The following is a 25,038-nucleotide window of genomic DNA, read 5'->3' on the forward strand; positions in this document are numbered from 1 at the left end:
ACTTTCTATGGCTTGTTTTAAAAATAGCAATATGGAGATGATTTAATTTTAACATAACCGAAAGTGAGAGATTGTTATCTGAATAAAGGGAAAAAGGCAATTCTTGAACATGGGGTGAGAAATTCTTACTAATCTGTTAGAGATTAAATGAAGGAAATGGCGCCGACAGATAGGCAGCCGTGCTTCTAGCTCCCAGGCAACTTGCAGTATTTTCTTTTATGTGTTGTGTCTTACATTATTAGCCCAGAATATTTTTTGTGTTATTACATACATCCGGGAAGAACTTTTGGATATCAGAGCGGCGGTAACTTGCCAGTATTACGACCAGGAATTCAACTTTCCCAAATCTGATCCTTTGTTCGTACCCCCCAGGGCAATTGAACTGATTCCAGAGGCTGATCCAAAACACCGCCGGCGGAGAAGAGGTATTCGGAGTGGACTTCTAGTCCAACTCAGGAGGTGCGCACACCACCCACCGCTTCTGAGTATGTTACTCGTTAATGTTCAATCCATGGATAATAAATTTGACGAGCTCAGGGCGTGGAATTCCTTCCTTCCAGAGAGACATCAGGGACTGTAACATAGTCTGTTTCACGGAAACATGGATCTCTCGGGATATACTGTCTGAATCCGTACAGCCAGTTGAGATCTCAGTTCATCGCGCAGACAGGAATAAATATCTCTCCAGGAAGAAGGGTGGGGGTGTATGTTTGATGATTAACTACTCATGGTGTGATTATGCTAACATACAGGAACTCAAGTCCTTTTGTTCACACGACCTAGAATACCTCACAATCAAATGCCTACCGTATTACCTACCAAGAGAATTATCTTCAGTTATAGTCACAGCTGTGTATAGTCCCCCTCAAGCCGATACCAAGACGGCCCTCATAGGACTTCACTTGACTTTATGCAAACTGGAAACCACATATCCTGAGGCCGCATTTATTGTAGCTGGGGATTTTAACAAAGCAAATTTGAGGAAAACGTTACCGATGTTCTATCAACACATTGACTGTAGTACTCGCGCTGCTAAAACACTCGACCACTGCAACTCCAACTTCCGGGATGCCTACAAGGCCTTCCCCCGCTCTCCCGTCGGAAAATCTGATCATGACTCCATTTTGCTCCTCCCTTCCTATCGGCAGAAATTCAAACAGGAAGTACCCGTGCTAAGGACAATTCAATGCTGGTCTGACCAATCGGAATCCACGCTTTTGATCTCGCGGACTGGAATATGTTCTGGGTAGCCTGACACGAATACACTGATACGGTGACTGAGTTTATCAGGAAGTGTATAGGAGATGAAGAACCCACTTTGACTACAAACAGTCGGAAGTTTACATACACCTTAGCGAAATACATTTAAACTCAGTTTTTCACAATTCCTGACATTTAATCCTAGTAAAAATTCCCTGTTTTAGGTCAGTTAGGATCACCACTTTATTTTAACAATATGAAATGTCAGAATAATAGTAGAGAGAATGATTTATTTCAGCTTTTATTTATTTCATCACATTCCCAGTGGGTTAGAAATTCACATACTTTCAATTAGTATTTGGCAGCATTTCCTTTAAATTGTTTAACTTGGGTCAAACGTTTCGGGTAGCCTTCCACAAGCTTCCCACAATAAGTCGGGTGACTTTTGGCCCATTCCTCCTGACAGAGCTGGTGTAACTGAGTCAGGTTTGTAGGCCTCCTTGCTCGCACACACTTTTTCAGTTCTGCCAACAAATGTTCTATGGGATTGAGGTCAGGACTTTGTGATGGCCACTCCAATACCTTGACTTTGTTGTGCTTAAGCCATTTTGCCACAACTTTGGAAGTATGCTTGGGGTCATTGTCCATTTGGAAGAACCATTTGTGACCAAGCTTTAACTTCCTGACTGATGTCTTGTGCTGTTGCTTCAATATATCCACATCATTTTCACCCCTCATGATGCCATCTATTTTGTGTAGTGCACCAGTCCCTCTTGTAGCAAAACACCCCCACAGCATGATGCTGCCACCCCCGTGCTTCATGGTTGGGATGGTGTTCTTTGGCTTGCAAGCCTCCCCCTTTTTCCTCCAAACACAACAATGGTCGTTATGGCCAAACAGTTCAAATCAAATCAAATGTATTTATATAGCCCTTCGTACATCAGCTGATATCTCAAAGTGCTGTACAGAAACCCAGCCTAAAACCCCAAACGGCAAGCAATGCATGTGAAAGAAGCACGGTGGCTAGGAAAAACTCCCTAGGAAAAACTCCCTAGAAAGGCCAAAAACCTAGGAAGAAACCTAGAGAGGAACCAGGCTATGAGGGGTGGCCAGTCCTCTTCTGGCTGTGCAGGGTGGATATTATAACAGAACATGGTCAAGATGTTAAAATGTTCATAAATGACCAGCATGGTCAAATAATAATAATCATAGTAGTTGTCGAGGGTGCAACAAGCACGTCCGGTGAACAGGTCAGGGTTCCATAGTCGCAGACAGAACAGTTGAAACTGGAGCAGCAGCACGGCCAGGTGGACTGGGGACAGCAAGGAGTCATCATACCAGGTAGTCCTGAGGCATGGTCCTAGGGCTCAGGTCCTCCGAGAGAAAGACAGAGAGAAAGAGAGAATTAGAGAGAGCATATTTAAATTCACACAGGACACCGGATAAGACAAGAGAAATACTCCAGATGTAACAGACTGACCCTAGCCCCCCGACACATAAACTACTGCAGCATAAATACTGGAGGCTGAGACAGGAGGGATCAGAAGACACTGTGGCCCCATCCGATGATACCCCCGGACAGGGCCAAACAGGCAGGATATAACCCCACCCACTTTGCCAAAGCACAGCCCCCACACCACTAGAGGGATGTCTCCAACCACCAACTTACCGTCCTAAGACAAGGCCGAGTATAGCCCACAACGATCTCCGCCATGGCACAACCCAAGGGGGGGCGCCAACCCAGACAGTAAGACCACGTCAGTGACTCAACCCACTCAAGTGACGCACCCCTCCCATGGACGGCATGGAAGAACACCAGTAAGCCAGTGACTCAGCCCCTGTAAAAGGGTTAGAGGCAGAGAATCCCAGTGGAAAGAGGGGAACCGGCAAGGCAGAGACAGCAAGGGCGGTTCGTTGCTCCAGCCTTTCCGTTCACCTTCACACTCCTGGGCCAGACTATACTTAATCATAGGACCTACTGAAGAGATAAGTCTTCAGTAAAGACTTAAAGGTTGAGACTGAGTCTGCGTCTCTCACATTGGTAGGCAGACCATTCCATAAAAACAGTTCTATTTTTGTTTCATCAGACCAGAGGACATTTCTCCAAAAAGTACAATCTTTGTCCCCATGTGCAGTTGCAAACTGTAGTCTTGCTTTTTTTATGGTGGTTTTGGAGCAGTGGCTTCTTCCTTGCTGAGCGGCCTTTCAGGTTAGGTCGATATAGGACTCTTTTGACCGTGGATGTAGATACTTTTGTACCTGTTTCCTCCAGCATCTTTACAAGGTCCTTTGCTGTTGTTCTGGGATTGATTTGCACTTTTCGCACCAAAGTACGTTAATCTCTAGGAGACAGAACGTGTCTCCTTCCTGAGTGGTATGATGGCTGCGTGGTCCCATGGTGTTTATACTTGCATACTATTATTTGTACAGATGAACGTGGTACCTGCAGGCATTTGGAAATTGCTCCCAGGGATGAACCAGAGGCACTGAATTTGAAGGTAGACCTTGAAATACATCCACAGGTACACCTCCAACTGACTCAAATGATGTCAATTAGCCTATTAGAAGCTTCTAAAGCATGACATAATTTTCTGGAATTTTCCAAGCTGTTTATAGGCACAGTCAACTTAGTGTATGTACATTTCTGACCCACTGGAATTGTGATACTGTGAATTACAGTCATGCACAAAGTAGATGTCCTAACCGACTTACCGAAACTATAGTATGTAAAGAAGAGATTTGTGGAGTGGTTGAAAAACGAGTTTTAATGACTCCAACCAAAGTGAATGTAATCTTCCGACTTCAACTGCATATATTCTTAATTCCATTCCTTTACTTTAGATTTGTGTGTATTGTTGTGAAATTGTTAGATATTCCTTGTTAGATATTGCTGCACTGTTGGAGATAGTGCAGCATTTCTCTACACCCGCAATAACATCTTCTGAACACGTGTATGTGACCAATAAAATTTGATTTGATTTAAGAGAACCAGTTCTGATTTAAGTATAACTTTTGAAGCCTTTAGTGAAAGGTCTAGTGCTTAATATTTAATCATTTCTGCCCTCCAAATTCATATTTGTAATGATGGGCGGTGAGTCGGAAGCAGGTGCAGGTGAAACGTTTGAATAAAACAACAAAACCAAGAACACAACACTACATAAGGCAGTCTACCGAGACACAAGAACACAGGGAGTGTTTTAAAAAAAATAATATTTATTTTTGTGTTGGGGGTGATGTCGGGTCTGGGTGTTGGTGCTGAGCTACCTGGGAGGCCTCAGCCAGTTTGTAGGCTCCCATGCCTCACCGGGTTTGGATTGGCTCCCATGCCTAAGCTGGATGAACTGTTACCCGTGCCTCAGCCGAGGCAAGTGGGGAGGTCTGAGCCAGCTCATCAGGCTCTTACCTCTCAGCCGGTTCGTTAAGGTTTCTGCGCCTCAGCAGAGGCTACCGGTCCGCTCTGGATCCCTGGGATCGTCTCTGTGGTTGGCGTCCTGCGGCTGGAGCCAAACGCGCCGGGGAGGGGGTATTGTCACGTATGCTCTCTCTCCGGCGCTCTAGGTCGTCATGCTCCTGCGCCTCAGCTTGATCAACAGGCTCCCGCTCCTTAGCAGAGGTGACCGGTCCTCTCCTGATCCCCGGGATCGTCATCTTGGTCGGCGTCCTGCAGCTGGAGCCACGCGTCGGGGAGGGGGTACTGTCACGTGTGCTCCCTCTCTGGCCTCTAGGTCACCAGGCTGCTCGTTTATGGCACACACCTGTCATCAGCGTTATGTGTATTTGCGCATAATGAACTCACCTGGACTCCATCACCTCCTTGATTACCTGCCCTTTATATGTCACTCCCATTTGTTTCTTCCCCAGTCATCATTGTTTCTGTTTCTGTTTCATGTCGGTGCCCTGTTTGTGTTTCTTGTTTTGTTCATTTATTTATGAAATGTATTCACTCACTGAACTTGCTTCCCGACTCTCAGCGTACATCGTTAAAATATTCATTATATAAATAGGCCCGTTTAATTTTGTCTGGCTTACCGTTCAAAACAAAATTGAATATTTTTTGCTCATATCATTTAAAAAGTGTGGCAAGGCCATAAGCAAATACATAAACTGGGATATGACTAAAGAGTTAATCAGGATAATTTTTCCACAAATAGTATTTTCAATTCCATGCTAGCAAGATCTTATCTATTTTTGCTGACTTTCTATTCAAATGTATTGTAGTGAGATCATTTCTTTCTTTCGGCATACGGAGTATGTCCACCTCACCGTCAGACCATTTTATTGGTAAATTACTTGCTAATGTAAATGTAGTATTTTTTTGTGATCCTGTTGGTGTGTGTTTGTGTTTGTGTTTGTCATCGTGCAGCACAGTGTGTGTGTGTGTGTGTGTGTGTGTGTGTGTGTGTGTGTGTGTGTGTGTGTGTGTGTGTGTGTGTTTTTCCCCCTTACCTCATGGCTCTCCTCTCGTGAAGCTCTAGAGGCTTTGCCTGCACTAAAATATTTATCAACATCCCAGGAAGAGCACAAAAATCAAATATTCATTTTTCCTGCCCAATTTACCCACAAAACTCTGAGGATACCCACTTCAATCTCCTACCTGACCCCTCTCAATTCTGACCCCTGACCGCTTGGAAATGGAATCTACTATCCCTGCCTCCAAACTAGAATTGGTTTTTATCTTCGAGTTCATATTTGTGTGTGTGATCTCAGCAGTGTGAACCCATCAGATTAACAATCATTTTCTATAACATAGTTTGTTTAGTTGATGTGGGTTTATGTACAAACATTGGGAAAGTATTCAGACCCCTTCATTTTTTTCATATTTTGTTACGTTATAGCCTTATTCTAAAATTGATTCAATAAAAAATGTTCCTCATCAATCTACACACAATAGCGTCATGGATCCCTCTGGAACTGTGTCATTGCATACACCTGGTCCCCATTCCCACTGATTGTATTTGTATAAATGTGCCCTTTGTTTCACCACTGGGCTGTCGATTATTGTTACTATGTTCGTTGGTCGTGTGAGTACCTATGCTGTGTGTTTTGGGTTTTGTGCCATTGTGGATTGCGCAATTGATTACAGGTCTTGTCCCATGTGATAACCATTGTGCGCTTGTGTTATTTATTCGAGGTACTCCTCGCTCTTTTGTTTGGGTTTCTACCCTGTGTGTTGTATACGTGTTTGTTTGGTCTTCGTCCCTGTGCCTTTGCATGGCATGCTGTAATTTTGGGTAAAGAAATAAAAAAACATATTACGCATTCCTGCGCCTGTCTCATGACCATTTATGCCAACGTGACACCGGATGGCCATTTGATTACTTGTTCAGCAGTCTTATGGCTTGGAGGTAGAAGCTGTTAAGGAGCCTTTTGGACCTAGACTTGACACTCCAGTACCGCTTGCCGTGCAGTAGCAGAGAGAACAGTCTATGACTTGGGTGACTGGAGTCTTTGACACATTTTTGGGCCTTTTTCTGACACTGCCTAGTATATAGGTCCTGGATGGCAGAAAGCTTGGCCCCAGTGATATACTGGGCCGTACGCACTACCCCCTGTAGCGCCTTATGGTCAGATGTCGAGTAGTTGCCATACCAGGCGGTGATGCAACCAGTCAGCATGCTCTCGATGGTGCAGCTGTAGAACTTTTTGAGGATCTGGGAACCCATGCCAAATATTTTCAGTCTCCTGTCTTGGTGTGTTTAAACCATGATACCAAGGAACTTGAAACTCTCAACCCGCTCCAATACAGCCCGGTGGATGTCAATGGGGGGGGTATTCGGCCCTCTTTTCCTGTAGTCCACGATCAGCTCTTTTGTCTTGCTCACACTGAGGGAGAGGTTGTTGTCCTGGCACCACACCTCCAGGTCTCTGACCTCCTCCCTATAGCCTGGTTCATCGTTGTCGGTGATCAGACCTACCAATGTTGTGTCATCACAAACTTAATGATGGTGTTGGAGTCGTGCTTGGCCACGCAGTCGTGGGTGTACAGGGAGGACAGGAGGGGACTATGCACGCACCCCTGAGAGGCCCTAGTGTTGAGGATCACCATGGCAGATGTGTTGTTGCCCACCCTTACCATCTGGGGGGCAGCCCGTCAGGAAGTCCAGGATCCAGTTGCAGAGAGAGGTTTTTAGTCCCAGGGTCCTTAGCTTAGTGATGAGCTTTGTGGGCACTATGTTTCCCACAAACTACACATAAAGGAATATGTAGTTCATGTATTTATTCAGGTTTTCTGTCAGTTTCAACACTTTAGTAAGATCCTGACTTGGATCTGGCGGGAATAGTGCACGAGAGAGAAATAGGATAGAAAGTAAGCGACATTCGAGGTAGAGCGAGAGAAGGGGAGATGGATAAAGAAACGGAGAGAAACGTTAAGGTGGTGTTCTCTCTTCTCCGCTGACGCTACATCTGATCGCTCCGATCAGGAATAATAAAATAATAATATCTTTTGAGAGTACACTCTTAGAAAAAAAGGTGCTATCTAGAACCTAAAAGGGTTCTTTAGGCTGTCCCCATAGGATAACCCTTTGAAGAGCCCTTTTTGTTCCAGGTAGAACCCTTTTGGGTTCCATGTAGAACCCTTTCCACAGAGTGTTCTACATGGAAACCAAAAGGGTTCTACCTGGAACCAAAAAGGGCTCTCCTATGGGAACAATCGAAGAACCCTTTTGGAACCCTTTTTTCTAAGTGTATTAATTCGCTTTCAAACCCCAACGCTCGGACGAGAAGAGGGGAGGGGAGGACAGTTGAGGAGAGGTGGAGTGCATGAAAAGGCCATAATATTACTATGCTGGTCTGGGTTTCTGTGATATATTGTATCTAAAGCTATAGATGTACCGAAGGCTGTCTGAGAGAAAGTTCAATTCATTTGACAGAGAATGACAGTTATGCTTCAAGGAGAGCTCTGAAAATGAGAGCTTAATGTGTTCTGAGCTTGTGTGGAAAGCATCTCATAGGACTAAATTAAAATAATGGAGAAAATCAACGCTTGACAAAACTCTTCAGCATTAATAGCTAAAACGTATGCAGATCAATTTCTTTTCACATTCAAACTATCACACAAACAAAAGGGAGAAGAGCAACATACTAGAGCATTGGAATTGTACTTATGATTTTCAGTTTGTCAGTTCAGAGTCTTTAGTTTGGTTTCAGGGGAGGAGAGGAGAAGACTGTGTGAATTAAACATGAGTCATCGGTCTGTGTTTTCCCCTCAAGCATTGGAGTGTGTAAGGTTCACGCGCACACATACACTTAGAAGAAGACATGATATACATCTCTGATGGAGGTGACATTACGGCCAGTGAGAAAGAGTCCCTGTTCCTCTTTACTCATCTTTTTCTTCTCTTCATTTCATCCATTCAGTGGCTGTTCTGTTCCAACACTCTGCATACTGGATATGCTGAAGTTGGTAAGAAAGAAAAAACAAGAAGAGAAGAAAAAAACGATCCTACACTCTACTCCAACTACTTACATTGTCCCAGATACCAGTGCATGTGTGTGCGCATGTGTGTGTATTTATGTCTCTGTCTGCAGGTGTGTGTGTTGGTTTTCCTCAGTAGGGATATTAATGCCATTATACAGGAGCAGAGACGAGTCTCCAGGAGTGTGTGTGTGTGTGTGTCTTTGTTTAACATGGCACATACACACTACTGTAATCATCCATCAACACTGTGACCTCAATTCAGGCTTCACCATGGGGAATCCTGTTGTTAGCACCTAAATGTCCCCTTTAAGACACCATACATCCCCTTTATGTCTCCTTAAGTCACCTTATTTCAACATAGTTCTCTCACAACTAGCTGCAACCAGAGAGAAGATAGACTGTTCCAAAATTCCAGGGTGGCGGGGGTCAGGAGTGTTAGCCACATTGTTTATTGATGTATCCTCTCTGTCTTCCCTTGGTTGACCCCTGTCAGCTGTGTGTTTTGGCTCATCCGTCTCTCCCAGTAGGTGATGTAATTATCTGGGGGGTTGTGTCCTCGTACCCCTCGCCCCGTGACTGGGCGCCTCGTTAACTCCTGTGTTAATTAAAACAGCCTCGAAACATATACATTTTACATCCCAGTCACTTAGCTAATGCTTTCATCCAGAAGAGTGTCTCACAATGATTGTATTCATACTAAGAGGGTGGAAATGACACATACACAGTAAGAAAAAACTTTATTTATAGATGAGTGCTGGATAAATTCACAGTGAATATAATACAAGAGTAAAATTTAAAGGTGTGTATCAAATGTGGAGAAAAAGTGGGGAAACAGAAAGAGAAGAGGAAGGGAGAGGAGAAGTAATGCAGGGGTAGGGTAGGGTCCATCTCTCCCTCCTCCTCTCCCTCCATCTTTAAAGTATCTCCCTCTATCCATCCCTCCATCCATCTCTCCTTCTGTCCATCTCTCCTTCCCCCTTCATCCTCCATCCCTTGCTCAGAGTCGTTTAATCAGAGTCGTTCTCTACTCGGGAATGAGCGTCTCGCTTATTGCTTTACTTGTTGTTATCTTTCTTCACGAGCGAGGGAAGGACGGAGGGAGGAAAACCATGAATGAATAGACATTTTCCATGTATGAATAGACATTATTGAAAGAGTCCTTGCTATAATCATCAGTGTGTATTGACTTGTCATAAAAGACTTGGCAAGACAAGCACCTTGACTATACCCTAACGATGTTTTTCTTCCAAAGACGATGCGTCTTGAATGTCATGAGCACAAATCACTGCTTTTATATGCAGACTTAGAAAACAATGAGGTAAGAAACATTCATGATTTGCTGTGCTAGATACATAAGCAAGGACATGGGAACGGTAGGAGAGACGAGACCCTACTTAACTGTACAAACAAAGATGACAAGTTTCTATCCTCTGTGGACTCGCTGAATTTCTTGCCGTTTCTCCCTCGTCTTCTCATGTTTCTTCCCTCTATCTCTCTCTCTCTGGTATACACTGAGTGTATGGTCGGGGCATGGTGAGGGAGAGGTTTTTACAAAAAGTGGTGAAATATATAAAAGGTAGATTTTAAACTTGGATTTTTCGGCAAGGACATATACAGGATACTACCCTCCACAACATAACCCTCACTCCAAATCAAAACTCTAAACCTACAACCTGATTTTTTTTGGGGGGGGGGGTGTTAGCGGAGGGTGGAAACTCAGGATACTAGACAACGAGGACTCTGAGTCCGCCAATGTCAACCTGTACAAGTCTGGAACAGTAATGGTACAGGGGAAGCCCAAACAGTTTCAGCTGGACTTTCACATAATCAAAGAGATAGCTCAGCAGGATAAGCTCTCTCTTGAGTAAGATACCCCCACCTAGAGTGTGTCAGACCAGGCCTCTTCATTATACAACCCCACAGATGAGCAACCCCAAGTGGAAAGTCAAACCCAGTTTTTCACAATTCCTGAATCCTAGTAAAAAATTCCAGTGGGTCAGAAGTTTACATACACTCAATTAGTATTTGGTAGCATTGCCTTTAAATTGTTTACCTTGGGTCAAACGTTTCGGGTAGCCTTCCACAAGCTTCCCACAATAAGTTGGGTGAATTTTGGCCCATTCCTCCTGACAGAGCTGGTGTAACTGAGGCAGGTTTGTAGGCCTCCTTGCACGCACACACTTTTTCAGTTCTGCCAACAAATTTTCGATGGGATTGAGGTCAAGGCTTTGTGATGGCCACTCCAATACCTTGACTTTGTTGTCCTTAAGCCATTTTGCCACAACTTTGGAAGTATGCTTGGGGTCATTGTCCATTTGGAAGAATCATTTGTGACCAAGCTTTAACTTCCTGACTCTTACATCTAAACGTTCCGCTAGCGGAACACCTGCTCCAATAGCCAATGATGGGCATGGCGCGAATTACAAATTCCTCAAAAATACAAAAACTTCAATTTTTCAAACATATGACTATTTGACACCATTTTAAAGACAAGACTCTCCTTTATCTAACCACACTGTCCGATTTCAAAAAGGCTTTACAACGAAAGCAAAACATTAGATTATGTCAGCAGAGTACCCAGCCAGAAATAATCAGACACCCATTTTTCAAGCTAGCATATAATGTCACATAAATCCAAACCACAGCTAAATGCAGCACTAACCTTTGATGATCTTCATCAGATGACACCCCTAGGACATTATGTTATACAATACATGCATGTTTTGTTCAATCAAGTTCATATTTATATCAAAAACCAGCTTTTTACATTAGCATGTGACGTTCAGAACTAGCATACCCCCGCAAACTTCCGGTGAATTTACTAAATTACTCACGATAAACGTTCACAAAAAACATAACAATTATTTTAAGAATTATAGATACAGAACTCCTCTATGCACTCGCTATGTCCGATTTTAAAATAGCTTTTCGGTGAAAGCACATTTTGCAATATTCTCAGCAGATAGCCCGGCATCACAGGGCTAGCTATTTAGACACCCAGCAAGTTTAGCACTCACCAAAGTCAGATTTACTATAAGAAAAATGTTATTACCTTTGCTGTTCTTCGTCAGAATGCACTCCCAGGACTTCTACTTCAATAACAAATGTTGGTTTGGTCCCAAATAATCCATTGTTATATCCAAATAGCGGCGTTTTGTTCGTGCGTTCAAGACACTATCCCGAATGGTAAAGAAGGGTGACGAGCACGACGCATTTCGTGACAAAAAAATTCAAAATATTCCATTACCGTACTTTGAAGCATGTCAACCGCTGTTTAAAATCAATTTTTATACCATTTTTCTCGTAAAAAAGCGATAATATTCCGACCGGGAATCTGCGTTTAGGTAAAAAGACGAAAGAAAATAAAGCATGGGGTCGACTCGTGCACGCGCCTAAGCCCATTGTCCTCTGATCGGCCACTTACCAAAGGCGATAATGTGTTTCAGCCAGAGGCTGCCTCGATATCATTCAGCTTTTTCCCGGGTTCTGAGAGTCTATGGGAGCCGTAGGAAGTGTCACGTTACAGCAAAGATCCTCAGTCTTCAATAAAAAGAGTCAAGATGAACAAGAACTTGTCAGACAGGTCACTTCCTGTATGGAATCTTCTCAGGTTTTTGCCTGCCATATGAGTTCTGTTATACTCACAGACACCATTCAAACAGTTTTAGAAACTTTAGAGTGTTTCCTATCCAAAGCCAATAATTATATGCATATTCTAGTTTCTGGGCAGGAGTAATAATCAGATTAAATCGGGTACGTTTTTTTATCCGGCCGTGAAAATACTGCCCCCTAGCCATAACAGGTTAAGATGTTGCTTCAATGTCTTGAGATGTTGCTTGAGATGTTGCTGCATGATGCCATCTATTGTGTGAAGTGCACCAGTCCCTCCTGCAGCAAAGCACCCCCACAACATGATGCTGCCACCCTCGTGCTTCATGGTTGGGATGGTGTTCTTTGGCTTGCAAGCCTCCCCCTTTTTCCTCCAAACATAACGATGGTCATTATGGCCAAACAGTTTTATTTTTGTTTCATCAGACCAGAGGACATTTCTCCAAAAAGTATGATCTTTGTCCCCATGTGCAGTTGCAAACCATAGTCTGGCTTTATTTTATGGCGGTTTTGGAGCAGTGGCTTCTTCCTTGCTGAGCGGCCTTTCAGGTTATGTCGATATAGGACTCGTTTTACTTTGGATATAAATACTTTTGTACCTGTTCCTCCAGCATCTTCACAAGGTCCTTTGCTGTTGTTCTGGGATTGATTTGCACTTTTCGCACCAAAGTACATTAATCTCTAGGAGACAGAACGCGTCTCCTTCCCGAGCAGTATGACGGCTGCATGGTCCCATGGTGTTTATACTTGCATACTATTGTTTGTACTGATAAACTTGGTCCATTCCGGTGTTTGGAAATTGCTCCCAGGGATGAACCAGACTTGTGGAGGTCTACAATTTAGCCTTCCCTGTAGCTCAGTTGGTAGAGCATGGTGTTTGCAACGCATGGTCTTTGCAACGCCAGGGTTGTGGGTTCGATTCCCACGGGGGGCCAGTATGAAAAAAAAGGAACAAAAATGTATGAAAAATGAAATGTATGCATTCACTACTGTAAGTCACTCTGGATAAGAGTGTCTGCTAAATGACTAAAATGTAAAAAAAATGCTTATTTCTTTAGATTTTACCATAATGTCAAGCAAAGAGGCACTGGGTTTGAAGGTAGGCCTGGAAAGACATCTACAGGTACACTTCCTATTGACTCAAATGATGTCAATTAGCCTATCAGAAGCTTCTAAAGCCATGACATACATTTCTGGAATTTTCCAAGCTGTTTGAAGGCACAGTCAACTTAGTGTATATAATCTTCTGACCCACTGGATTTGTGATTCAGTGAATTATAAGTGAAATAATCTGTCTGTAAACAATTGTTGGAAAAATGACTTGTGTCATGCACAAAGTAGATGTCCTAACCGACTTGCCAAAACTATAGTTTGTTAACAAGAAATTTGTGGAGTGGTGGAGACTTGTACATTTCATCACTGAAAACAATTTACTGATCAAAAGTCAAGTTGGCTTTTTACCAAATTACTGTACGACAGACCACGTATTCACCCTGCACACCCTAATAGACAAACAAACCAAAACAAAGGCAAAGTCTTTTCATGCGTTGTTGATTTCAAAAAAGCTTTTGACTCAATTTGGCATAAGGGTCTGCTATACAAATTGAGGGAAAGTGGTGTTGGGGGAAAACATACGACATTATAAAATCCAGAGAGAGGGATGCAACTTAAGCCCCACCCTCTACAACATATAAACTCAGCAAAAAAAGAAACGTCCCTTTTTCAGGACACTGTCTTTCAAAGATAATTTGTAAAAATCCAAATAACTTCACAGATCTTTATTGTAAAAGGTTTAAACGCTGTTTCCCATGCTTGTTCGATGAACCATAAACAATTATTTAACATGCACCTGTGGGAATGGTCGTTAAGACACTAACAGCTTACAGACGGTAGGCAATAAAGGTCACAGTTATGAAAACTTAGGACACTAAAGAGCCCTTTCTACTGACTCTGAAAAACTACAAAAGAAAGATGCCCAGGGTCCCTGCTCAACTGCATGAAAGTGCCTTTGGCATGCTGCAAGGAGGCATGAAGACTACAGATGTAGCCAGGGCAATAAATTGCAATGTCCGTACTGTGAGATGCCTAAGACAGCACTACAGGGAGACCGGACAGACAGCTGATCGTCCTCGCAGTGGCAGACCACGTGCACAGGATCGGTACATCCGAACATCACACCTGTGGGACAGGTACAGGATGGCAACAATAACTGCTCGAGTTTCACCAGGAACGCACTATCCCTCCATCAGTGCTCAGACTGTCCGCAATAGGCTGAGAGAGGCTGGACTGAGGGCTTGTAAGCCTGTTGTAAGGCACTCGCCTATGGGCACAAACCCACCGTCGCTGGACCAGACAGGACTGGCAAAAAGTGCTCTTCTCTGACGAGTCGTGGTTTTGTCTCACCAGGGGTGATGGTCGGATTCACGTTTATCGTCGAAGGAATGAGCATTACACCGAGGCCTGTACTCTGGAGCAGGATCGATTTGGAGGTGGAGGGTCTGTCATGGTCTGTGTCGTGTGTCACAGAATCCTCGGACTGAGCTTGTTGTCATTGCAGGCAATCTCAACGCTGTGCGTTACAGGGAAAATATCCTCCTCCCTCATGTGGTACCCTTCCTGCAGGCTCATCCTGACATGACCCTCCAGCATGACAATGCCACCAGGTATACTGCTCGTTCTGTGTGTGATTTCCTGCAAGACAGGAAAGCCAGTGTTCTGCATTGGCCAGCGAAGAGCCCAGATCTCAATCTTATTGAGCACGTCTGGGACCTGTTGGATCGAAGGGTGAGGGCTAGGGAACTTGCAGGTGCCTTGGTGGAAGAGTGGGGTAACATCTCACAGCAAGAACTGGCAAATCTGGTGCAGTCCACGAGGAGGAGATGCACTGCAGTACTTAATGCAGCTGGTGGCCGATACTGACAGTTACTTTTGATTTTGACCCCCCCCCTTTGTTTGGGGACACATTATTCAATTTCTGTTAGTCACATGTCTGTGGAACTTGTTCAGTTTATGTCTCCGTTTGAATCTTGTTATGTTCATACAAATATTTACACATGTTAAGTTTGCTGAAAATAAACGCAGTTGACAGTGAGAGGACGTTTCTTTTTTTGCTGAGTTCATATCAACAAATTGGCGAGGCCACTAGAACAGTCTGCAGCACCCGGCCTCACCCTACTAAAATCTGAAGTCAAATGTCTACTGTTTGCTGATAATCTGGTGCTTCTGTCCCTAACCAAGGAGGATCTACAGCATCACCTAGATCTTCTGCACAGATTCTGTCAGACCTGGGCCCTGACAATAAATTTCAGTAAGACAAAAACTATTGGGGTTCCAAAAAAGGTCCAGTTGCCAGGACCACAAATACAAATTCCATCTAGACACTGTTGCCCTAGAGCACACATTGAACTATACATACCTCAGCCTAAACATCTGTGCCACAGGTAACTTCCACAAAGCTTTGAATGATCTGAGAGACAAGGCAAGAAGGGCCTTCTAAGGCATCAAATGGAACAAAAAATTTGACATACCAATTATGATCTGGCAAAAAATACTTGAATCAGTTATACAACCCATTGTCCTTTTTGGTTGTGAGGTCTGGGGTCCACTCACCAACCAAGAATTCACAAAATGGGACAAACACAAATTGAGATTGCATGCAGAATTCTGCAGATATTGTAACGGTCGACGTACGTAATGGACCAAGGCGCAGCGAGTCGAGTGCTCATCTTAACTTTATTTGAACACATACGAAACAAAACAAGAAAACGATCGAACGAACAGTATTGCAGGCTACACACACAGCTATGCAACAACAACTTCCCAGAAACCACAGGTGAAAAAAGGGCTACCTAAGTATGACTCCCAATCAGAAACAACGATGTACAGCTGTTCCTGATTGAGAGCCATACCAGGCCAACAAAGAAATACACAACATAGAAAACCATAGAAATACAAAACAAGAACATTACCCAAAAACCCCGATCCACATAAAACAAATACCCCCTGCCACGTCCTGACCAAACTACAATAACCAATAACCCCTTATACTGGTCAGGACATGACAGATATATCCTCAGTGTACAAAGTAAAGCCCCAAATAATGCTTGCAGAGCAGAATCAGGCCGATACCCGCTAATTAACAAAATCCAGAAAAGAGCCGTTAAATTCAACAATTCTACAATTCCCAAACCTTCCATAACATAGCGATCACCTACAGAGAGATGAACCTGGCGAAGCGTCCCCTAAGCAAGCAGGTCTTGGGACTCTGTTCACAAACACAAACAGACCCCACAGAGCCCCAGGACAGCAACACAATTATACCCAACCAAATCATGAGAAAACAAAAAGATAATTACTTGACACATTGGAGAGAATGAACAAAAAAAATCTGCAAATTAGAATGCTATTTGGCCTTATACAGAGAGTACACAGTGGCAGAATTCCTGACCACTGTGACTGACCCAAACTTAAGGAAAACTTTGACTATGTACAGACTCCAGTGAGCATAGCCTTGCTTTTGAGAAAGGCCGCCGTAGGCAGACCTGGCTCTCAAGAGAAGACAGGTTATGTGCACACTACCCACAAAATGAGGTGGAATCTGAGCTGCATTTCCTAACCTCCTGCCAAATGTATGACCATATTAGAGACACATTTTTCCCTCAGATTACACAGATCTACAAAGAATTTGAAAACAAACCCAATTTTGATAAACTCCCGTATCTACTGGGTAAAATACCACAGAGTGCCATCACAGCAGCAAGATTTGTGACCTGTTGACACAAGAAAAGGGCAACTAGTGAAAAACACCATTCTAAATACAACCCATATTTATGTTTATTTATTTTCCCTTTTGTACTTTAACTATTTGCACATAATATGACTTTTGAAATGTCTTTGTTCTTTTGGAACTTTGTGTTTACTGTTAATTTTTATTGTTTATTTCACTTTTATTTATTATCTACTTCACTTGCTTTGGCAATGTTAACATATGTTTCCCATGCCAATAAAGCCCTTAAATTGAATTGAGAGAGAGAGAGACAGAGAGCAGATGATAGAATTACATTTATGGTCATCCCAAATGTGTTACACTTGTGGTGTGGTGTGGGGGAGTGGGTGGGTCCGTGCATGTGTTTGTGTGCGTTTGTCCGTGTATGCTTATGTTTGTCCGAGTGTGTTTCTCCATATCTGTGTGCTGATCAGTGTTATTGATCTGGTCTTAGTCTCAGTGTTATCTCCATATCCTCCGTATATCTTCTCTCAGTTTTTCTCCTAATGAACTATTGATTTCCTTTCACCCCCCCTTCTCCCTGAATATGAGACCACTGGACTGAAGACAAAGCTGAGCTTAGCATGCAGCCTCACTGATAGACAGTCAGGTGGTAGAGAGTGACAGACAAGTAGAAAGACAGAGAGATAGAAAGACAGACAGAAAGATAGACAGACACAGTCCGACAGGTAGTAAAGATACATACTGATTAGGGGGAGAGACGGTGCAGAGAGAGAGGTGAGAAGATGGGAAGAGGTACTAGAGGGGTGAGGGCAATTGACCGTCACTGATTCCCTGTGACAGAAAAAAGGACAGAGGGCTAGGAGACGAAGGGTGAAGAAGGAAGAGGAAGGAAGGAGAAGGGAAAGGGAAGAGGGGGAGGGAGAGCCACAGGCGTCTCCATCTGGCCTGGCTGCTCTGTAACAGACCTAAACAACTCTCTCTTTCTCTCTCTCCTGCCCTCTTCATCAGTCTTCTAAGTTTAACATTGTGCCTCTGTGTCTCTCTGTGTTCTCCAGTGTGATCAGCAGGGCGCCAGGTCTGAAGCTGGTAGTGGAGACTCTGATGTCATCTCTGAAGCCTATAGGGAACATCGTGGTCATCTGCTGCGCTTTCTTCATAATCTTTGGTATCCTGGGAGTACAGGTGAGAATAGACAATTTATGCAACCCATACAAAAAGCCCCAGCATATTGTTATTAATTTGTAAACATTTCAAGAATAATTCCACTTTGACATTATGGGGTATTGTGTGTAAATCAGTGACACAACATCTCAATTTAATTCATTTTAAATTCAGGTTGTAACACAACAAAATGTGGAAAAAGTCAAGTGGTGTCAATACTTTCTGAAGGCACGTGTTCCCAAAACAATATGATTCAACCAATGTCAGGGAACATTTTTCTTTCAAGTCGTTTTCACACCTTAATAACTTTGGTATGCGAACTCATCTCTACTCCTTATATACACCAAACTCTTCTCTCCACCTAAGAGTTTATTATTATAATAATGTTTTACGTTTATTTAACCAGTAAAATACCATTGAGGTTAGAAACCTATTTTTTTGAGGAGGACCTGACAAGTGTTCAGCAGGAGGTAGTCAGCATGTAGACATTACACAAGAGCACAATACAATACATAAAAAACAATGACAATGGTCAATACCATTTTCTTCTATCAGAGATTTAAACTCGGACAGTAATACCCTCTCCTCTAGTTTTATAATCTTTTATAGCTTGTTCCAAGACCAAAAAGCGTTGTAGGAGGATTGTTTCCCCATTTCCATCTTTGCCCAAGGAACTGTGAATGAGAGCACTGACTGAGAGTGGAGGCTGTAGGATTGTGATGTTGTTGTTAGCGAGGAGCAAAGATATTAAGGGAGTAGCTCAAGCACTGCCTCATACATTGCTTAAGCCTTCTGGTAGGAAGGGAGGGCCACTTCTCCATGTCATGTACTGTAGTTTACAGTGATGGGTGAGTGGCCTTGCGTTAGTTATGAACCTAAGCACTCCGTGATACACCACTTCCAGTAGCTTAAGGGTAATGGCGGAGGCTCGCATGTAAATAATGTGAACCTATTCCAACACAGATAAAAATGTATCTTGGACAAAATTCTTCCTAACTGACATAGAAATATATAAAAATAAAATCTCAATTTCAGTTTATTTTCCATGTCTTCAATGTGCTGTTTGAGTGGTTTTCCAGCCTGGTCCTGAGGACCCAAAGGGCTGCACTTTTTAGTTTTTGCCTTAGCACGACACACCTGATTCAAATCAACAAAGCTTGATGATGAGTTGATCATTTGAATCAGCTGTTTAGTGCTAGGGCAAAAACGAAAATGTGCTCCCCTTTTCGTCCCCAGGACCAGGATTGAGAACCACTGACTAACCCAGGGGTGTCAAATTCATTTTTCCCTGGGGGCTGCATTCAGTCTTTAACGAGGTCCTGAAAATTTGTTATATTTCCTCACTGTCAAAATTTGCAAAAAATAGTCCTCTATCCATCTTTTTAGGAATGTTCTATGCTCCCTGACTGTCTAGCTTTCATTTAGATTATTATTAGCGAGCTGGACAAAGTCAAGATTTGGTTTTAGTCATTTTTAAAGTATATTGACTTAGTCCCCCCCCACCCCCAGCGTGTTTGACACCAACCCTGATTTAACCAAATGCCTAGGTACTTATACAAAGATACTCCTTCGATCAGCTGGCCATTTAATGTTAAATGGACCCTTGAGGGACTCCTTTCCTGAGTTGTCGAAAACTCTAACTTTATGCCCTCCTGTGCCACACGCTGGGTTCTGTCGGAGAGATAGTTTTGCAACCAATCCACCACTCTAGCACCAAAACCAATGTTTTTGAATCTACTCAGCAACAGGGCATGGTCAACAGTGTCGAAGGCTTTCAATAAATCAATAAAAAGATGAACACAATTGTCCTATGCATCCTGAAGATCACTGATGACCTTGTTTTCAACTGTTTCGCTCTAAAACCAGACAGATTTTGGTATAAGAGTGACAACACTATCAATGGACTGTAACTGACAAGTGGCTAATATGTCATTACCCATAAGCCCCCTCTTCTCCAATCACCCCCTGAGAGGACTCATAGGTCGTACATCAGGGAACATCTCTGAGAAAAATGTTTTTTCATGAGACATGTCAGCAGAAGTGGTGGTCTTCCAGGCGTTTCTGGGCTATACCTCAGCTGTGAGGGCTAGCCCTGCTTGTCAAGTTATATAGATGGAGAAGACATGGCCGTTAATCCACTGTCCAATTTACACTAACGAGTTAGATGTCCTTGGGGTCCGGGTCAGAGAGGATGAGGCGAAGCGAGAGGATTTACTCCGCCCAAAATCTGTCCACGTGAGACAAGCCTGTTTTTGTGTGGAGGTCTATAAGAGAGTGTCGAATTATGTGAGGCGTATTTGATCGAATAGAAGTTGTGTAATGTTTAGGTTGTTACAAATGTACTGATATAAGTGGATGCACGTGGCATTCTGGCAACTTTGAGAAAAACTACTTAGTTGTGCCTGTTGCTTACATGCGGTATCTGCCCTCTCATTGGCTAGAATGATCCCAACTGATCTCGCCTGCCTTCTATCATTGAGGACATGTATTTCCATTGTAAGAGCGGTCAATTGGCTATCTTATCAATATAATAGATCATCTTTGTCCGGGTTCCTCGTGTGTGTGTGTGTGTGTGTGTGTGTGTGTGTGTGTGTGTGTGTGTGTGTGTGTGTGTGTGTGTGTGTGTGTGTGTGTGTGTGTGTGTGTGTGTGTGTGTGTGTGTGTGTGTGTGTGTGTGTGTGTGTGTGTGTGTGTGTGACTAACAATTAGGGGGACATGCAAGGGAATCCTATCACGGAATAACAGGAGCAATTGGAATGTACCATAATGATGGCATTAGTGTGACCATGGTGTCTGTCTGTGTGTGTGTCTGCATTTTTCTTTTCTCTTCAGCTCTTCAAGGGGAAGTTCTTTGCATGTCAAGGAGATGACGTGAGAAACATCACCAACAAGTCAGATTGTATAATGGCCAACTACAAATGGGTTAGACAGCAGTACAACTTTGATAACCTGGCACAGGTACGATTCTCAATACAGGGGGATGTATCTCCACCGCTTTCTTTCTAAAATGCTCTAGTGGAAACCTTGTTTCTGACCCTATTTCTCTCACCCCCTTTCTCGCTCTCTCTCTCTCTCTCTCTCTCTCCTATCTTGCTCACTATCTTGCTCACTATCTTGCTCTCTCTCTCTCTCTCTCTCTCTCTTTCTCTCTTGCTCACGATCTTGCTCTCTCTCTCGCTCTCTCTCTCTCTCTCTCCTATCTTGCTCTCTCTCCCTCACTCTCTCTCTCCCTCTCTCTCTCTCTCTCTCTCCTATCTTGCTCACTATCTTGCTCTCTCTCTCTCTCCTATCTTGCTCCCTATCTTGCTCTCTCTCTTTCTCTCTCTCCTATCTTGCTCACTATCTTGCTCTCTCTCTCTCCTATCTTGCTCACTATCTTGCTCTCTCTCTCTCTCCTATCTTGCTCCCTATCTTGCTCTCTCTCTCTCTCTCTCTCTCCTATCTTGCTCACTATCTTGCTCTCTCTCTCTCTCCTATCTTGCTCCCTATCTTGCTCTCTCTCTCTCTCTCTCTCTCCTATCTTGCTCACTATCTTGCTCTCTCTCTCTCCTATCTTGCTCACTATCTTGCTCTCTCTCTCTCTCCTATCTTGCTCCCTATCTTGCTCTCTCTCTCTCTCTCTCTCTCTCTCCTATCTTGCTCACTATCTTGCTCTCTCTCTCTCTCCTATCTTGCTCACTATCTTGCTCTCTCTCTCTCTCCTATCTTGCTCACTATCTCTTTTCTCTCTCTCTTTGTCTCTCTCTCCCCCGGTCTCTCTCTCTCTCAGGCTCTGATGTCTCTCTTCGTGCTGGCTTCTAAGGATGGTTGGGTGGATATCATGTATGATGGATTAGATGCAGTGGGAGTCAACCAACAGGTATACAACAGACACACTATACATAGACCCAGTCACACACACGGCCACACATAAACACACACACATTATGCACATACACATGGGAAAAGGTATACATTAACTCATCAATGCATACAACTGATCCTTGTATAAAAGTAGAACGTAAGGTGTTGTAGAGAGGAAAAAGTGTTACCTTCGCTTTACTGTTGTCTTAATGCAATCCGTTGTTTGTTTGATTGTTTTCGCTGCAATTACCGCTGAAGCATCATTACACTGAGATTAGAAAGAGGGGCTTAGCCAAGTCCCCTTTAATATGTACTCCCACACATGTACAGTTGCTAGTAAAAGTTTACACACCCCTTGCACAGTCTTCACATTTGCTGCCTTAAAATGAAATCTAAAAAGGGATTTCGTTATATATTTTTTCCTAAAAATCCAAAAAATTCAAAGTGAAAGAAAAATGATAGAACATTTCCAAATTACAAACAAATGAAAAATGAGGATGTATTGATTGCGTATGTCTTCACACCCCAGAGTTAATACTTAGGTGGAAGCATCTTTGGAGGCGGCAGGTAGCCTAGTGGTTAGAGCATTGGACTAGTAACCGAAAGGTAGCAAGATCCAATCCTCGAGCTGACAAGGTAAAAATGTGTCGTTCTGCACCTGAATAAGGCAGTTAACCCACTGTTCCTAGGCTGACATTGAAAATAAGAATTGGTTCTTAACTGACTTCCCTAGGTAAAACAAATCTTTGACAGCCATTACAGCTGTGAATCATTTTGAATCAGATTCTACAACCTTGCTCAACTCTTACGGCAACATAGATCCATTGTTTTTGTCAAAATTGCTCAGGCTCAGTAAATTTGGTAGGGAATCAGTGATGGAGTATGCAATATTCAAACCTTGTGTCAGATGTTTTTAAGCTTATTTAAGTCAGGACGGAGACTGAACATTAAGGAACACTAAACACATCTTGGAAAGCCATTCTGGTGTGTCTTTGGCATAAACATTAGCTTAATTGCCCTGCTGAAAAATAAAACTCTATCCCAAGGTTAGGTTTTTAGAAGACCTAGTTGGGCTTTAACTTTTTACCTGGGCTTTGCTCCTTTCATATTTTAACCCTAACAAACTCCCCTGTCCCTGCCGGCAACAAGTATACCCATAACATGGTGCTGCCACCACAATGGAAAGGGATCAACAACATTGCATTCACTCCACATTACTGGCCTGTATGACGAAGTGAAAAAAAGGAAGACTGTAAAAAAAATCCATTACAAATCATCCATCATCCACAAGGACGTTAAGTAATACTACAAGACAACACGGCAAAGACAATAACTTTTTGGCATAAAGTAAAAACTGCAGGTCTGGGTCAAATCCAATACAACACAACCCAACTCTCTGTATTTTAAAGTATTACGGTGGCAGCATCATGTTATGGGTATGCTTGTCATCGGCAGCGAATGGGGAGTTTGTCGGGATCAAAATAAATATGAAAGGAGCCAAGCCCAGGTAGAAATGTAAAGGAAAACCAAAGCCTGGAATAGAGTTTTATTTTTCAGTGAGACAATTACACAAATTCACACCAGAAGGGCTTTCCTAAGATGTGTGGAGTGGTCCTGAGTGGTCCTGACTTAAATTTGCTTGAAAGTCAGAGACAATGTTTGAATATTGCTGTCCATTAGGGGCGGATTTGCCATCTGGCAATTCTGGCAAATGCCAGATGGGCTGGACCATTTTTTAGTTGGGTGGGCTGATCAAAATTGACACACACAAAAATATTTTGAATATATACTGCTCAAAAAAATAAAGGGAACACTTAAACAACACATCCTAGATCTGAATGAAAGAAATAATCTTATTAAATACTTTTTTCTTTACATAGTTGAATGTGCTGACAACAAAATCACACAAAAATAATCAATGGAAATCCAATTTATCAACCCATGGAGGTCTGGATTTGGAGTCACACTCAAAATTAAAGTGGAAAACCACACTACAGGCTGATCCAACTTTGATGTAATGTCCTTAAAACAAGTCAAAATGAGGCTCAGTAGTGTGTGTGGCCTCCACGTGCCTGTATGACCTCCCTACAATGCCTGGGCATGCTCCTGATGAGGTGGCGGATGGTCTCCTGAGGGATCTCCTCCCAGACCTGGACTAAAGCATCCGCCAACTCCTGGACAGTCTGTGGTGCAACGTGGAGTTGGTTGATGGAGCGAGACATGATGTCCCAGATGTGCTCAATTGGATTCAGTCCATAGCATCAATGCCTTCCTCTTGCAGGAACTGCTGACACACTCCAGCCACATGAGGTCTAGCATTGTCTTGCTTTAGGAGGAACCCAGGGCCAACCGCACCAGCATATGGTCTCACAAGGGGTCTGAGGATCTCGTCTTGGTACCTAATGGCAGTCAGGCTACCTCTGGCGCGCACATGGAGGGCTGCGTGGCCCCCCAAAGAAATGCCACCCCACACCATGACTGACCCACCGCCAAACCGGTCATGCTGGAGGATGTTGCAAGCAGCAGAACGTTCTCCACGGCGTCTCCAGACTCTGTCACGTCTGTCACGTGCTCAGTGTGAACCTGCTTTCATCTGTGAAGAGCACAGGGCGCCAGTGGCAAATTTGCCAATCTTGGTGTTCTCTGGCAAATGCCAAACGTCCTGCACAGTGTTGGGCTGTAAGCACAACCCCCACCTGTGGACGTCGGGCCCTCATACCACCCTCATGGAGTCTGTTTCTGACCGTTTGAGCAGACACATGCACATTTGTGGCCTGCTGGAGGTCATTTTGCAGGGCTCTGGCAGTGCTTCTCCTGCTTCTCCTTGCACAAAGGCGGAGGTAGCGGTCCTGTTGCTGGGTTGTTGCCCTCCTACGGCCTCCTCCACATCTCCTGATGTACTGGCCTGTCTCCTGGTAGCGCCTCCATGCTCTGGACACTACGCTGACAGACACAGCAAACCTTTTTGCCACAGCTCGCATTGATGTGCCATCCTGGATGAGCTGCACTACCTGAGCCACTTGTGTGGGTTGTAGACTCCGTCTCATGCTACCACTAGAGTGAAAGCACCGCCAGC

At 43.5% G+C, this 25,038-nt stretch overlaps 1 protein-coding gene across 6 annotated transcripts in view; it reads left to right on the forward strand.

Annotated features, from left to right (window-relative positions):
* Window positions 1–25,038, forward strand: part of cacna1g (calcium channel, voltage-dependent, T type, alpha 1G subunit) — a 203,109-nt gene that overhangs the window by 138,922 nt on the left and 39,149 nt on the right. For all 6 annotated transcript variants that reach the window (XM_045710400.1, XM_045710399.1, XM_045710395.1 and 3 more), the window contains exons 20-22: window positions 18,014–18,140; window positions 20,952–21,077; window positions 21,889–21,978. In XM_045710400.1, coding sequence (XP_045566356.1) covers window positions 18,014–18,140; window positions 20,952–21,077; window positions 21,889–21,978 — 343 coding nt within the window. The remainder of the gene's footprint in view (window positions 1–18,013; window positions 18,141–20,951; window positions 21,078–21,888; window positions 21,979–25,038) is intronic.

This window comes from Salmo salar, chromosome ssa28 (assembly GCF_905237065.1).
Source record: "Salmo salar chromosome ssa28, Ssal_v3.1, whole genome shotgun sequence".
In the NCBI taxonomy this organism is placed as follows: Eukaryota; Metazoa; Chordata; class Actinopteri; order Salmoniformes; family Salmonidae; genus Salmo; species Salmo salar.